The sequence below is a fragment of the Thalassophryne amazonica genome, chromosome 3 (assembly GCF_902500255.1).
Source record: "Thalassophryne amazonica chromosome 3, fThaAma1.1, whole genome shotgun sequence".
Lineage (NCBI taxonomy): Eukaryota > Metazoa > Chordata > Actinopteri > Batrachoidiformes > Batrachoididae > Thalassophryne > Thalassophryne amazonica.
The window spans coordinates 85,240,629-85,257,692 of NC_047105.1; the positions used below are offsets into that span (position 1 = coordinate 85,240,629).

The 17,064-nt window shown below is 41.2% G+C and overlaps 1 protein-coding gene across 4 annotated transcripts in view; it reads right to left on the bottom strand.

Annotated features, from left to right (window-relative positions):
- The window catches only part of LOC117507203 (tensin-2-like), an 82,400-nt gene that overhangs the window by 14,670 nt on the left and 50,666 nt on the right, over positions 1 to 17,064 (bottom strand). For 2 of the 4 annotated variants that reach the window (XM_034167015.1, XM_034167012.1), the window contains exons 5-11: positions 10,549 to 10,678; positions 5,792 to 5,857; positions 5,584 to 5,700; positions 4,139 to 5,476; positions 3,883 to 4,033; positions 2,952 to 3,796; positions 2,653 to 2,784 (exon numbers count right to left, since the gene is read on the bottom strand). In XM_034167015.1, the coding sequence (XP_034022906.1) occupies positions 2,653 to 2,784; positions 2,952 to 3,796; positions 3,883 to 4,033; positions 4,139 to 5,476; positions 5,584 to 5,700; positions 5,792 to 5,857; positions 10,549 to 10,678 (2,779 nt within the window). The remainder of the gene's footprint in view (positions 1 to 2,652; positions 2,785 to 2,951; positions 3,797 to 3,882; positions 4,034 to 4,138; positions 5,477 to 5,583; positions 5,701 to 5,791; positions 5,858 to 10,548; positions 10,679 to 17,064) is intronic. The other 2 variants (XM_034167014.1, XM_034167016.1) reach the window with 2 other exon arrangements.

Sequence of the window (17,064 nt, forward strand, 5' to 3'; positions counted from 1 at the left end):
ACAGAGATGAGTCCACTGTCTGAGGCCATAAGAAGATCATTTGTAACTTTCACTAATGCTGTTTCTGTACTATGATGAATTCTAAACCCTGACTGAAACTCTTCAAATAGACCATTCCTCTGCAGATGATCAGTTAGCTGTTTTACAACTACCCTTTCAAGAATTTTTGAGAGAATAGGAAGGTTGGAGATTGGCATATAATTAGCTAAGATAGCTGGGTCAAGTGATGGCTTTTTAAGTAATGGTTTAATTACTGCCACCTTAAAAGCCTGTGGTACATAGCCAACTAATAAAGACAGATTGATCATATTTAAGATCGAAGCATTAATTAATGGTAGGGCTTCCTTGAGCAGCCTGGTAGGAATGGGGTCTAATAGACATGTTGATGGTTTGGAGGAAGTAACTAATGAAAATAACTCAGACAGAACATCGGAGAGAAAGAGTCTAACCAAATACCGGCATCACTGAAAGCAGCCAAAGAGAATGATATGTCTTTGGGATGGTTATGAGTAATTTTTTCTCTAATAGTTAAAATTTTATTAGCAAAGAAAGTCATGAAGTCATTACTAGTTAAAGTTAAAGGAATACTTGGCTCAATAGAGCTCTGACTCTTTGTCAGCCTGGCTACAGTGCTGAAAAGAAACCTGGGGTTGTTCTTATTTTCTTCAATTAGTGATGAGTAGTAAGATGTCCTAGCTTTACGGAGGGCTTTTTTTTATAGAGCAACAGACTCTTTTTCCAGGCTAAGTGAAGATCTTCTAAATTAGTGAGACGCCATTTCCTCTCCAACTTACGGGTTATCTGCTTTAAGCTGCGAGTTTGTGAGTTATACCATGGAGTCAGGCACTTCTGATTTAAGGCTCTCTTTTTCAGATATGGCATTGGAGAACATAAAGAAGGAATCATATCCTTAAACCTAGTTACAGCGCTTTCTGAAAGACTTCTGCTGTAATGAAACTTATTCCCCACTGCTGGGTAGTCCATCAGAGTAAATGTAAATGTTATTAAGAAATGATCAGACAGAAGGGGGTTTTCAGGGAATACTGTTAAGTCTTCAATTTCCATACCATAAGTCAGAACAAGATCTAAGGTATGATTAAAGTGGTGGGTGGACTCATTTACATTTTGAGCAAAGCCAATCGAGTCTAACAATAGATTAAATGCAGTATTGAGGCTGTCATTCTCAGCATCTGTGTGGATGTTAAAATCGCCCACTATCTGAGCTAAGCACTAAGTCAGACAAAAGGTCAGAAAATTCACAGAGAAACTCACAGTAATGATCAGGTGGATGATAGATAACAACAAATACGCTCAGAGTGGAGAAACACATCTGGGTCTACCCCAATCAGAAACCCTGGATGACCAGGGAGGTGAAGCAGCTGCTGAAGGAGAGAAACTCTGCCTTCAAAGCTGGTGATAGGGCTCTCTACAGCACAGCCCGCACCAACCTGTAGAGAGGCATCAGGAAGGACAAGGAGGATTTCAGGAGGAGGATCGACGACCACCTGGCCAGCAACAACAGCAGGCAGGCATGGATGGCGGTCCAGCACCTCACCAACTACAAACCCAGCATCAGAGCTGTTGAAGGTGATGCCACATTGGCAGAAGAGTTAAATCTCATCTTTGCTTGCTTTGAGACTGTGACACCAGGAGCAGCCATGTTACTGCCAGCCGCCAGTAGCAACTTCACAGTGGGGAAGCACGAGGTGAGGCGCACACTGAGGGGTGTCAACCTACGCAAAGCAACGGGCTCTGACAGCATCTCTGGATGGTTGCTGAAAGACTTTGCAGACCAGCTTGCTGGGATTTTCACCAAAATCTGCAACCGGTCCCTGACACAGTCTGCCGTCCCATCATGCATGCAGGCTTCCACCATAGTCCCCCTACCCAAAAATCCCCCAATGACCAGCCTCAGTGACTACAGGCCTGTTGCACTCACACCGGTGGTGATGAAGTGTTTTGAAAAACTGGTTAGAAGTCACAGCATGTCATTCATAACCCCCACTTCAGACCCATAACAATTCACTTACAAGGTTAACAGGTCAACAGAGCATTCAACACCATCCTCCCCCATGGCCTTGTGGGGAAACTGCTGATTAAGGACTTTCTGTCTGATCACTCACAGAGAGTCAGGATTGGCCCCCACATATCCACAGCTCTCACACTCAGCACCGGTTCCCCTCAAGGCTGCATGCTGAGCCCGCTGCTCTCCAACATCTACACCTCTGACTGTACCCCTATCCACACCAGCAACACCTCCATTGAATGTGTGGATGACACCACAGTGGTAGGCTGTATCACTGGAGGAGATGAGTCTGCCTACTGAGACGAGGTGGAACAGCTGACAGTGTGGTGTAGAGAAAATAACCCGCTCCTGAACACATCCAAAACCAAGGAGCTAATGAGAATAAAGAATCTGAATCTTTGAGAGTCTACTGGTGGCTTCAAATGGACATTAAGTTCCTTTGAACTTTTGAAGCCTACTGAGGCATATGTTTATTAGTGTGTTAACAGTGTGCTGCATATTTACAGTATATTAGCCTATTTATATTTGTTTGCTGCTATAACATGTCATTTCCTTCATGGAACCAATGAAGTAAATCACATCTGCAACTTATTGTTGAAAAAAATAAATGCATTCATTTTAGATACCTTTACTGCCAGTGATGTGGGCATTAGGAGGAGGGGTAGCCACCTTGAGGGCCAGACCATAGGCCCCTTGGAAGGAGTTACTGTCCCTAATGAGGAACATTCCAGGTTCCTTGTCTTTCAGTACAGCTATTGCTAAAGCAGAGGAGACATATTAAGTTTTATGATACATGTGATGCTTGTAAAAAGGCATTTTATATGGTGATACAAGATGTTTATCACATATTTGTTCTGGTTTTGTTCAGCATGAGAAATTAATGTTCCACATCATCAGTCACTCCATCACAGTTTTCAATCCTCACCTTGGTCTCTGGTGATGCCTGGTTTGTACCAATATTTAGAACTATCTTGGACAAATTTGGCATTAACCCGGATTTCTGACTCCTCTGTCCAGCTGGCGTTTGAAGATCCTCGACTTTGCTCCCCTACAGGTGATGAGAATGTAACATGAAGTGGACTAGTAGGTGCTGAGGAGGTCTGAAGAAGAGAATTGTGTTCATGTACACTTCCTGGTGTGGAGGAAAGGCGTTTCTTCTCTGGCAGTGGGGGCTGAAAGGTGGGGATGGTGACCGCTGTGTACCCCGTGTATGGGACACGCGGTACGTTTAGTAATGGGTAGTAATATGATGCCAAGGGGAAGGTTGGTGTGTTATATCCGTCTGGCACAGGTGACGGAGGTTTGATGTTGGCTGAGCTATCTGTGTCTGGAGTCCGTGGAGAGCACTGCGGAGAAGATCGCAACTCTGGAGAGTTAACAGGAGAATTTTGGTAAGATGGGGCAGAAGTGAAGCTGGACGGAGTGTTTACAACTCTGTTGGTGTCCGAATGGGTGTCCACAGGCAGAACAGAACCGTTGAGCTGCACTTGGACCGGGGTGCAGGGGATGATGATAGAGGGCTGACCTGATGCTTCTGATCGCTTTGGTCTCTCAGCACTTCCTGTGACTTTGGTTGATCCCATACTGATTATAGTGCTCGTACTCTGAGCATGCTCATGTGTTCCTTGTGCAGTGCTTTTAGATATGTTGACTCTTTGGTTGTATGTTTTTGTCAGTAATGCTGTGGTAGCTTTGTTTCCACTTCTACTAGGTTCCAGATGTGTAGAGTCTGTAGTCTCTTGGCTTTGAGGAGTGCTGTCTACAGTTACACTGAGAAAGAGACAAAGCATGAAAAATAGCAGTCTAAAATGTTATATATTTTTTCAGTTACAGCAGATAAAGGAAATCACTTTCACCTGTCTTCAGTGTGTGTGGGACTGCTGCCACCAATAAGAGTGTAGTCATGATCAGAGTCCAGTCCATGTGAGCTTGATTGGCCATTAGAATCAGATTTGCCATCTGAACCATGGGATATGTCATCCTCCACATCAGTCTGGACCTTTTCTACTTTGCCAGGTAAGATTAAACAATGAGATGAAAGAAATTAGAGAAAATTAACACCAACAAGACTATTTCTACTTCATTGACCTAACTGACCCCTTTTGCATTTACCTTTGTGATGGTCAGAGTGCTGCTGATTCCTGGACGCAGATGTAATCTCAGGGATTCTGCTTTGTCCTTGGGAGGGACTATTGGTGAACAAAGGAGATGCTGATCCAGAGTGGTAGCCTGAGACGTAACCCCGACTCTCATGGCTCTCAGCAGGGGATGACTGGTAAGAAGAGCAAGGGCAAGAGTGGGGAGGCTGGGGTGGAGTATGGTACCCACTACTGGCTCCATCCCGCAAATCCATCAGAGACTGTGGACTGGAGTAACCTTGGTGTGGTCTGGCAATAATTCGAGGTTGATTTGAGTTTGGAGAGTGACTGAAAGCAGTTGGGCACACACGGTATGCTGGCACTGCTGGTTTGCGCTGCCAGAACTCTGCCTCTCTTGACACCTCCCAGGGGTTTTCGCTTTCCCAAAGTGGAGTCCCCTCCCTTGCTTGTTGTATTCCTGTGTTTGGAGACCAGTGTGGGTTTTCTGACTGCTCTGAGTGCAATGTGTGAGATGACCTGAGTGAATGGCGGTCTCGTCTGCTGGAGCATTCCCGACAAAGACAACCTGAGGATGGTGTTGGAGAGCTGAAGAACATTTCTCTGTAAGGGCTAGAGGGCAGAGACTGATGAGAGATGTGAGGGGAAGGGCCATGGCTTGAGTAATGGAAGACATGACACTCTTCCCCAGTGCAGAGTCTATTTGAGGCTGGAAGGGTGTGGCTGTGTGGTTGGGTGTGTTCAGTGGAGGGGTAATGGTAGAAGGGCCTGTGGAGACAAGGCAGGGGTGGTGGTGGTGGTGGTGGATGTTCCCATGGTAGTTTGGGTAATGGATGGGCACTGTGTCGATGGCAGAGTTCCACATGAGTGGGTGAGGACATTGATTTGGATGGTAGGGCAGGCAGAGTTTGACTTTTTGGATGCTTTTTAATGCTGTTGCATTGGCTGAGATAGTGGCCATTTGAAAGAAGTGTTTCTTTCTCTTTCTCCCATGCCACATCCTGGCACCTCATACCTGCACGATGACAACATGAGCCATCTTGCCTCAACCTCTCTGGACTTGACGGGCTTCCATCATCCAAAATTTCAGTCTCCCGCTCCTTTTCCAAACCCCTTGTTTTTTCATTTGTGCTATCTTTTTTGTCTCCTGTTTTTGATGAACAACCAATGGTTTCTCTCTCATGTGGGGCTGTGAGGTTAGAGGACTCCCTCAGTTGAACTTGGGGCTTCACTGTTGGACTGCTGTTGAGACATCCATTGGGTGAAACTGCTGAGGCAGTTGAGCCTGGCCCTCTTCGCTTCCTCACCTGGGCATATAAGCTACCATCTAGAGGGCCTCTTGTATGAGATATATCTGTAAGAAAAGAGAATCAGAGATAATGATCAAGTTCACCTTCTCAAACTACACCTTCTGTGGTGGCATTCCAATTAGACATTTTTACACCTGAGTGCATGCCTTACTTTCCATGCTGTCTTGGTGGCGAAGGTTGAAGTTCTCATAGGAATCCCATCTCACTACTGGATCTGATGTGTTATACTCCACTTTGACAGCGATGTCATTCTTCAGGCATCCATGGACTAGAGTGTGCATTTTGATACCAAGCATAGAAAAAAGTGAAATTAAAATTCAAACAAGTGCAGTAAAATGACAGCATATGCTAATAATCACCTTTCATTTTGTCTGGGCCACTGGAAAAGATAAACTCAACTGTAGCATCGGGAGGGAATCTGTCATCTGTGGAAAGTATAAAGACAATGAGTAAAATGTCTGGACTGGAGCTACCTGGAGCAGTGCTGACCAACCATATGCCATGAAAACCAGTAGGATGTTGGACTTTATTCCAACCAGTGATCATACGTATCCAACCATGGGTCATACGTATGCCAATAGCTTGAATAAACATTTTGAGTCTGCAACATCAATATAGTCTAGGTAATTTATTTTGTGTTGAAATGTAGTTATTATAAAATACCACTATTTCTACAGTATACTGCAAAATTACAGTTTATATTATTGCTAGTAAAGTATTTATTTGGGGGGAATTCCATGGCAAATACTCTATATTGAGTTCAATCCATGAGATTTTGCAGACAACATGAAGGAGGAAGCTCATGTATGCATACAGGAGGTTCAAAGTTGACCTTAGACTCTGTGTAAAATGCTGTTTCCCCAACCACTCATTTTAACAAACCAAGCGACACAGCCGACTTATGTGTATCAGCATTGTCTTATCTGTCCAGCACATATCCAGCAAAATGTCTGTGTGTGAAATATGTCCAGATTTTATCCTGAGTTCTACCCAACAGGATCACTTATGTTTACTACCCGTGCCCATTGCTTTCTTTCTGCTTCAATTTTATGTTATGTAATTTTATGTTAATTTTATGTTTTCAAAAAAAAAAAAAAAAAATGCTGACACTAGCCAAGTTTGCTATTCAAGGGACAGAAAAGCCCCCAGTGTGAATGATGATGGCCCAACACCGTGTGTTTACGGTGTCTTGTCACCATTTTTTAACACACATGGATCAAAATCCTAAATTGCTTCCAGAAAAGACAAAATTTCATCATATTGGCGACATAGCGTTGTGAAATCTTTATATGAATACTAAGGAAAACAATGATAGTGGCACCAAAGAAAATCTTTTGTTAAGACTTAAATGGTAAAAAATTGAAGCAAACTACAGGAATGAAGGTAAATTAGATTAAAAATGGTAGCAAATGAAGACCCAGACGCAGGATCTAAAAAGGTCTCTTTTCAGGGAAGCACTTATTGTGCATCATAGCTCGGACCTCGTGCCTCAGAGTTTACTGTCAGGTTGTTACTGTCACCTCTGAACAGAGGTACTTAAATTAATATATTTTCTGTGGATTATTTTATGTCTGTTTTACTAATGTGTTTTATTTCTAGTTGCTGTATTGTTTAGCTTGTCTTATATTTTTTAGTTCTCATGGATTGGTCTTCTTTATTGTTTTATTTATTACAGATTTTATGGGCTGAGAGCCCTTACCAAAAAGTAGTACATGCAAGTATGTTTCAAGTATACTTCCAGTTTACTTTTTATATACTTATCAGTACTATTTTTTGGTAAGGGAGAACCGGAGCAAAACGCATATCATTGTATTTTTACTGTATTGCACTTTTTAATGCACATGATAAGAAATTGAAACTTAAACTTGAAAGATTAAATAGGTAAATCAGCAATCTTACAATACAGTGCATCATGAGACTGCTGTTTTCTGAGCCATGGAAAAACATTTTGCTTCATTTTAAGCAGCACAGTCATGAATTATTGATCTCTGTGAATTCCAGTGGAAAAAGGTAACTTGAATTACAGAGTTAATCCAATGGAAATTTGGAAAGAAATTGAAACATTCAACAAAAAGATTTACTCTCAACACATAGCATGACAACAACAATACTTCTACCAGTGGTGGGCACAGATAACCAAAAAATAAATTTCGATAACAGATAATCAGATAACTGAAAAGTTATCTTCGATAAAGCTAAACAATAAACCACCCAAGAATGTATCGGAAGTTACAGATAACCGATAAATTCCAGTATTGTCTCCAGTACAATTACAACTACTAACAAGCTTATTTTGAGTTTTAACACCACGATCGCTTTTGGAAGCATCAAAAGCGACAACAGACGCAAACAATGAGTCAGCACTTCTGTCTTTGAGTGTCCTGCCCCCTGCTGGAAGCTTCAGTTTACTACATGGCTTCCAGCACAGAAGCAACTGGGAGGAGCCACAAAACTCATCTCTCTACTCAATCACAGCGCTGCCGTCAGGTAGAGCTCTTGGAAAATAAAGCAGTGCTGAGTTATATGGTTTGGTGTATAAATCAATCAATCAATCAATCAATTTTTTTATATAGCGCCAAATCACAACTAACAGTTGCCCCAAGGCGCTTTATATTGTAAGGCAAGGCCATACAATAATTATGTAAAACCCCAACGGTCAAAACGACCCCCTATGAGCAAGCACTTGGCTACAGTGGGAAGGAAAAACTCCCTTTTAACAGGAAGAAACCTCCAGCAGAACCAGGCTCAGGGAGGGGCAGTCTTCTGCTGGGACTGGTTGGGGCTGAGGGAGAGACCCAGGAAAAAGACATGCTGTGGAGGGGAGCAGAGATCGATCACTAATGATTAAATGCAGAGTGGTGCATACAGAGCAAAAAGAGAAAGAAACAGTGCATCATGGGAACCCCCCAGCAGTCTACGTCTATAGCAGCATAACTAAGGGATGGTTCAGGGTCACCTGATCCAGCCCTAACTATAAGCTTTAGCAAAAAGGAAAGTTTTAAGCCTAATCTTAAAAGTAGAGAGGGTGTCTGTCTCCCTGATCTGAATTGGGAGCTGGTTCCACAGGAGAGGAGCCTGAAAGCTGAAGGCTCTGCCTCCCATTCTACTCTTACAAACCCTAGGAACTACAAGTAAGCCTGCAGTCTGAGAGTGAAGCGCTCTATTAGGGTGATATGGTACTACGAGGTCCCTAAGATAAGATGGGACCTGATTATTCAAAACCTTATAAGTAAGAAGAAGAATTTTAAATTCTATTCTAGAATTAACAGGAAGCCAATGAAGAGAGGCCAATATGGGTGAGATATGCTCTCTCCTTCTAGTCCCCATAAAATGAATACTGATAGAATAATTCCATTAATGTCAATTCTGTCATTTGTGCAAAGTTAAAATATAACATATATCTTTTAATGTTGAATAATGCACTAATTCTGAAGTTTTGTAAGAAACACAGACAGATGGCATTCTGGGTAAAATGTGCCTCCGCTCACACTGATTGGTTGATTCATTCTATGTAAACCAACACGTTAATGTGAGGTGTGTCGTGTGTTGGTGTTTACAGATAAATGTGCTTTTGTAAAATATGCCATTTTTTTATTTGTTAAAAAAAGGCATTTTCAAAAAAAAAAAAAAAGCCAAGTTGTAATTAGATAACCATCTGATATAACCGGTGTCAAAATAAATAGAACACTGCCATGATCTACTGGTGCCAGTGCGAGTTTTGGCCCTTTTTCAGCTGATTTTCATTCATGCGAGAATTTTTTGGATCGCACAGAGTTTCAGGTTAATCGCGCGTCCTGGATCGTTTAGTATACATGCAGTAACGAGCTGCGTTTAACATCTCATGACCACCTCCTGATCGGCGATCGCATGGTCAGATGAAAATCAAACCTGTTTGATATTCTGGTCGGCCGTCATGAGGGTATCCCGCTGCTGAAGCCCTACAAGTGTCCTCTCACACTGTGCTTGTGCAAACACCGCAGACCTGTCTTGTAATGTTTTTTTTTTTTTAACTTTGATGTCTCCCATCAAGAGTTTTTGTAAATTAAGTTTGATAAAAAAAGCTTCTGTTTACATTTTGCTTCTGGAAACATGAGCCCGACGTGTGGTTTTTGAACGTGTAATGTGTGTGAGAACATAAATCGAGAGCTCTGAACATTTACACCATGCGGTTCTGTCGTACAGTTTGAGCTGAAACCGAGTACAGTGATTGAAAATATCATAGTGTCTGCCCAGCTTCAGTTTGAATACCGCCATGAACACTACTGGCCAGTAGATGGCAGTAGAGACCTTGAAAACTTGCCAAAACAAAATTCCAGATAAGCTTTGTTGCTACTTGCTACGTTTAAGATGCATGGAATTTAATAAACGCAAATACAATAACGTCTATAAACCCAGAGAATATATTCACGAGAGTTTTAGGCACTAGAGTTTAATGCTGTTGTCCGTGGAGCCTGATCAGAGTGTCTCAATGCATTTCTCCTGTTGTGAACGTAGTGAGATTACCCTGTCACCCATAATGCACCTGGGCACAGCATGTCCACACTAAAACCTTAAAAATGAAAACATATATCTGATATTTTCACTTTATAAAACTTCAGACGTGTCGTTAATTTAAATAACTTGTCCAAAATAAGTTTGGTTAAAATTTGAACTATAAGTTAAAAATGTATGCCTCTGGATGACTTGGGTGATATTGGCCGTGTATCAGTATGGGGTTAATAGAAATTACTTGTTTTTTTTTGTGACCAGTTCTCCTTTGCCTGCAAAGGATAGAGCGGTTTCTTCTAGAAGCAGTTCTCCTCTGTTTGCAGAGGGTATAACAACACATCTGTTGACCTTTGTTTACCACTTTAATGGTCTAAAAATTATCGGACAAAAATTTATTGGAAGATAATTAGTCCGATAATGGGTTTCAAAGTTATCTGAAAAGATAATCCGATAATGAAAACTTTATCTTCGATAATTATCGGATTGTCGGAACTGTGCCCACCACTGACTACTACTACAACTAGTACGACTACTACAAGAAACAACAATAATAATAAAAGCAACTGTAAAGTCTCAACCCAACTATTTGTGGTGTTCCACACAATTTATTGGTCATCTTGTTTCATACCTGTGCAGGCCACATCTAGTTCAGTCTTTCCAAACCACAGCTGGGCTCCGTGAACAGTGCAGGTGTGGAACTGCACTCTGAACACCACCTCCCTCTCTGCAGTCCGCGTCCGCCTGTGATAGCACTTCACCTATATACAGAAATATAAGTCCTGAGGCACAGATCACTCACTTCAACATATGGCTGTATAATATTCATTCTAATTATGAATCAAATTTATAGAAGTTCTATAATGGTGAAAACATTTAGTTTTTGTTGTATTTTTTTTTTCTCATTAATCCTTTAATGGACTGGGTAATCCAGGTGTGTATCCCATCCAAGTGGTAAACTTCAATGCCGCTTGATGAAGCCCTCCACAAATGTAGTTCCTTGACTGGCCACTTGAGGCTGTCTCCAAAACAGAGCACTTTCCATAGGACTCTGTGTTAAAATGTCCAACATTAGAGCAGAAATAAACGTGTTTAAAGTCTGCTAGAAAAAACAAAACAAAACAGTTTTAGTGTCTATGTTTTCCTCCTCCATGACAACTGTATGGGTGTGAATTTTGCTCTAATTTCCTAGTTTAAGATGTTTTAAGCCATAAAGTTATGTAAATGTGGGGGCGTGGTCACTTTGAGTGACAGTGACTGAGCTCAGTACCTCAGTGTCTCATAGCATCTTTAGCTCAGTGTCCGCTTGATGCAGCTGGTAGCTGTTGTGTTGTTGCTGTGTCTGTTTGTTTGGAAAATGTTATAACAAGCACCTGGAATTTTCTGTTTTTTTTTTGGTTTTTTTGGGGGGGGGCATGGTAAAACATCCTAACTGCTCATCTAAGCTGTCTCATTTGTGATATACATGCTGAGTGAACTTCTCATCTGATTTAATGTTGCACAAGAACGGCATTAGCTCTTATTCACCCTATTGAGATATCCCATAATCCCTTGCGTGCCAGAGAGTTGTTGCGGTCTAAACAACATACAGAATCCACGACGACAATTGCAAATGAACATTATACTACCAAAATGTACATTTTTATGCTTTTCATCACGTTAATAAGAGACTGCATGCATGAGACCCTGAAAACTTGCTAAAACAAATATTCCAAATAAGATGTGTCTGCTATGTTTAATCTGCGTGGAATTTAATAAACACAAACCGAATTTCAGACATCTTATATACAACCCCAGTTCCAATGATGTTGGGACATTGTGTGAAATGTAAATAAAAACAGAATACAATGATTTGCAAATCCTCTTCAACCTATATTCAATTGAATACACCACAAAGACAAGAAAATTATTGTTCAAACTGATAGACTTCATTGTTTTTGTGCAAATATTTGCTTATTTTGAAATGGATGCCTGCAACACATTTCAAAAAAACCTGGGACAGTGGTAACAAAATGCTCAAAGAACACCTGTTTGGAACATTCCACAGGGAAACAGGTTAATTGGAAACATGTGAGTGTCATGATATAAAAGGAGCATCCCTAAAAGGCTCAGCCATTCACAAGCAAAGATGGGGTGAGGATCACCACTTTGTGAACAACTGCATGAAAAAATAGTCCAGCAGTTTAAGAACAATGTTTCTCAATGTTGCAATTGCAAGGAATTTAGGGATTCCATCATCTACAGTCCATAATATAATCTGAAGATTCAGAGAATCTGGAGAACTTTCTACACGTAAGCGGCAAGGCTGAAAACCAACATTCAATGCCAGTGACCTTCGAGCCCTCAGGCTGCACTGCATTACAAACCGAGATCATTGTGTAAAGGATCTTACTGCGTGGGCTCAGGAACACTTCAGGAAACCATTGTCAATTAACACAGTTAGTCGCTATATCTACAAGTGTAAGTTAAAACTCTACCATGCAAAGCAAAAGCCACACATCAACAACATCCAGAAACGCCGCTGCCTTTTCTGGGCACGAGCTCATTTGAAATGGACATACGCAAAGTGGAAAAGTGTGCTGTGGCCTGATGAGTCCACATTTCAAATTGTTTTTGGAAATCATGGATGTTGTGTCCTCCTGACAAAAGAGGAAAAGGTATCTGTGATGGTATGGGGGTGTGTTAGTGCCCATGGTATGGGCAACTTACACATCTGTGATGGCACCATCAATGCTGAAAGGTACATCCAGGTTTTGGAGCAACACATGCTGCCATCCAATCAACGTCTTTTTCAGGGACGTCCCTGCTTATTTCAGCAAGACAATGCCAAGGTACATTCTGCACGTGTTACAACAGTGTGGCTTCGTAGTAAAAGAGTGCAGGTACTAGACTGGCCTGCCTGCAGTCCAGACCTGTCGCCCATTGATGTGTGGCACATTATGAAGCGCAAAATACGACAACGGAGACCCGGAACTGAAGTCGTACATCAAGCAAGAATGGGAAAGAATTTCACCTACAAAGCTTCAACAATTAGTGTCCTCAGTCAGCACCGCCGTTCGGCATAAGCAGACTACGCAGCCTGCCTGAGGCACCAACCATGTTGCACTAGTTTGCAGGGCCTCCAATTGACTGAAAAATGTGTTGAAATTATTACATTATTACATTTCAAAATCAATATGAATTATTTATGAATAGGCCCATCGTTTTTGTCTTTAAACATTGTGTAGGCCCCTACCCCATTACTTAATTGGGGCAAATTAACAGTTTTTTTTTGCCTAATATAAAGCCCCCATCCACCCCGCCCCGATTCCCTGAAATGGTGCAGCCCTGTTTGCGTCTTTCTCTGTTCGCTGTGTCGCCTAACCAGGGTTGCCAGATGTGACGATTTCCAGTCCAATAAATGCTCAAAAACGCAAGGAGGGACTAAATCCTGCGCAATTTGAACTGATTTTTAAAATGTGTGTGGCAATTCTATACAAAAAACCCGTCCAGGACCAGTGCCATATTTTTACCCTAAACAAACCAATTGGATGGGAAAACACCCAATCTGGCAACCCTGTGCCTAACTGAAGTTGCCAAACAATGAAGCGACAGCAGGAGTCTGGAGCTGAAAAACAGAGGAAAAAGAAACAAAAAGATGATGCCCGTGCATCCCTTGCTGGTAAGTACACGTTAAAGGTTTAAATTGTTTTGATTACTTAATGTTCAGTGGTGCTAGGTTGCGCTGGCTTTGCTGATTTGATGTAGCTTTAAATGCTAAACTAATCTGGATATTACAAGGCATGTGGCACGTTTGCAAATAGTTGGGCAGTGTAGTTTGAAGATTTTGAGTGCCTTATAAGTCAACAAAGGCCTAGTTAGCCGTCAGTGCACTACTTAGGTCCAAATCTATTCTGCCTGACAACATGATCAGATAGCAACTATAAATTTGGCAGGCTGATAAATATACCAAGAATAGTGAGAATAATTTCAGAACTTTTATTTAAGGCATATGTATGTAAATTACGTATCCACTGCTTAAAACAGACATGCATGCTTGCGTGCAGTCAGCAGAATGCTGGAAAAGAAACACAGTTTAGTTGGTGGGGGTACTGTAGAGTGCTCCATTCCCCCTTAAGCTAAGGAAAGGCTGACACCTGCTGGTAAACTTTAGCATTTGTTGTGGTTGTGTATGGTTTCACAATGTCACCACTGTTTTGCTTGATGTGTAGTATTGAGCATTTTAATATTTAGGTATTTTTCTGTGTCCATAATTTAATATAATATAATGGTTTCATGTAGTTTTCCTATCATTATGGAATACACTGGATACTAGATAACATAATATAATGAAGTGTTTTATGGGGGGGGGGGGGGGTCTCTTGTATGGGGGTGGGGGGGCCCTCCCTGACCAGTTATGCTTAGGGCCTCCAAAACCTTAGCAGCGGCCCTGTCCTCAGTTCCCAAATGTTTCTTGAGTGTTGTCAGAAGGAAAGGTGTTGCAGGCATCCATTTCAAAATGAGCAAATATTTGCACAAAAACAATAAAGTTTACCAGTTTGAAGATTAAATATCTTGTCTTTGTGGTGTATTCATTTAAATATAGGGTGAAGAGGATTTGCAAATCATTGTATTCTGTTTTTACTCGTATTTACATTTTACACAACATCCCAACTTCAATGGAACTGGGGTTGTATATTACTCAGGAACAAAGAGGACAAACGGTGTTGTAAAGGACATTAAGCAGGACGTTAAAGAGCAAACTTCCCTTTCCCCCAGAATGACGAACAGGAAGTAATCGAAGCTCACAGCAATTCCCATTCAAAATAGCAGAGAAACAACCTGAGCCTCTCACTTGTTTACATAAAATAAACACAATAACACTATCTAAAAACCCAGATAATATATTCATAAGACCTTTAGGCGCAATATACAAAGAGCTATGTTGCGATGTTAATGCTGTTGTCCGTGTGCAGCGGTTAAAGTGCAGCCTGATCAGAGCGTCTCAATGCAGTTCTCAATGTTAATGACATCTCGCAGCGTGGCGACCTCTCCGAAGTTTTGCGAGATTTTGCAGGGTTTGAAACCTCAATAGGGCGAATAGCAGCTGTTGCCAGTTTCATCCATTAGAATCACTTAATGTATCATGATTGGGAAAATAAGTGGCTCTTAACTTTTAATGTCCACACCAAAGTAAATTGTTAGGAGAATCACCGTGTAGTCCCCAAAAATATGATTTAACTAGAAGCACTCAGAGAGTGCAAACCTCTGCCAAGGCCATGGGGTCACTGACGCCATAACATCTACACGCCGTGGAATCATTGAACCTACAAAAGTCTAACAATGATGTTTGCGCAGTAGAAAAAAGTTTCATCTGCTGTGACTGGATAGCATGTATCCTTAGAGCTTGGCATCACAGTTTATTGCAACTTGCACCTTTCCCAGAAGCTACTGTCATCTGAGCACTGATATTGATATTGCATGTGCTTATAGACAAAAACAAATAAGAGACAAAATTCAATTATTATTCAACTAAACTGCAAATATATGAATTTTTTAACATTTATGAAACACTTCTCTAAACAAGGCCATAGGGTCACTGACCCTAAAGAGATTCCCTCCTTGGCACAGTGATCTATTCAACAATTCAGTGTTACAACCAAAACTATGATACATACACTTTTCTTTCCTTTATATTTGACATCCTTGACCATGAAAACATACCACTAGAACTTGGAATCACTTTTATGTCTTTATTAGTTCAAAAGTTATTGTATAAAAACGATTTTTCGGTAATGGCGGTTTTCTTCTGGATCTAGCTCTATAACATTTGAAGCTACATCAAATCTGATGACACCTTACTGAATCAGTACAGATTCAGCTACAATTTGGTGTTAGTTGTGCATCTCTAGCTTCATTTGTCACCTCACACTGACACATTTTCTATTTTCCCTATATTTTTGCATATTCTGGATCACCAGATCCGGAATCCGGATCTGATCATCACCAAACTTTGTTGTTTGATAGAACATTTGACTATGTTACACCCTAATTTTTTTCAAGCCTTTCTGCCTTGTTTTTGTGGAGTTAGAAACTAGAATGTCAAAATTCCCCCTATTCCGCAATGGTGAAGAATCCTTTAAAAAATTTCTGGATCCGGATCGTGATCCGGATCACCACTAAAATTTAATCACTTGTTCCTTTTGTCATTTCCAAGCACTCCACAAAATTTCAACAAAACCCATTCAAAACTTTTTGAGTTATCCTGCTGACAAACAGACAGACAAACAAATAAACGCGACCGAAAACATAACCTCCTTGGTGGAGGTAATAAACCCCTAAACTGAGGTTAGGTGGTTCAGACTCAAAGAGAGGGGCCTGTTCAGGCGTCTTTTCTCATGCATGGAGCCACCCACACTCCACGCCTTTATGCATTAATGAATTCATTGTGCTGCTGCTGTGAACACGGCGATGCCCAGAACATGGCCCAGACATGGACTTCATATTGGCTGTTCCGGGTCTCTATAGAAAACCAGTGGGTAACGTCATGTAGGCTTTGTCCAGTATATATACAGTCTATGATCCCCACTCCTGTGCTATGTAGTGGGAGTCGGGACAGGCTGAAATCTCTCGACACTACAATTTAGTGTTGAAAGCTCCATCCTTCTAGACGTAGCTAGTACACCAAACTACTGCCAGTGAGGCAGGGACAAAAAAAGGTCTTGATAAATCATCTTTGCAGTGGGTGGCAACTCAGCAAGTGTCTGTTAAGATCCAGCGTGATTCCTTCAGTATGGTACTAATTTGTGCAGTGAAAAAAACTCCTAATATAGTATTTTGGTTTGCTGTATAAAATGACTACATTGTGGGTTGCTGCTCTCAAATGAAAGTGCTCACTCTCTAAGAGCTTTGGATATTTTTACCCTACTCAAAGATACTTAAGAAAACAATTGAGTGCATATTTATAGTCTATAAATAATCTGTAACTTAAGTGAATTAACAATATAAACCTTTCAAAGAGCCCAGAGTGTAGCAATTTAATAAGTGGAAATGGAAACAATTGGCTCTAAGAGCATGCAGTTATATTCCACATTGCTGCAGCATCCTTCAATTTACAGAACCCCTATGGGTCCTGAATTGCAACCAACAAGACAAGGTGGCACTACAT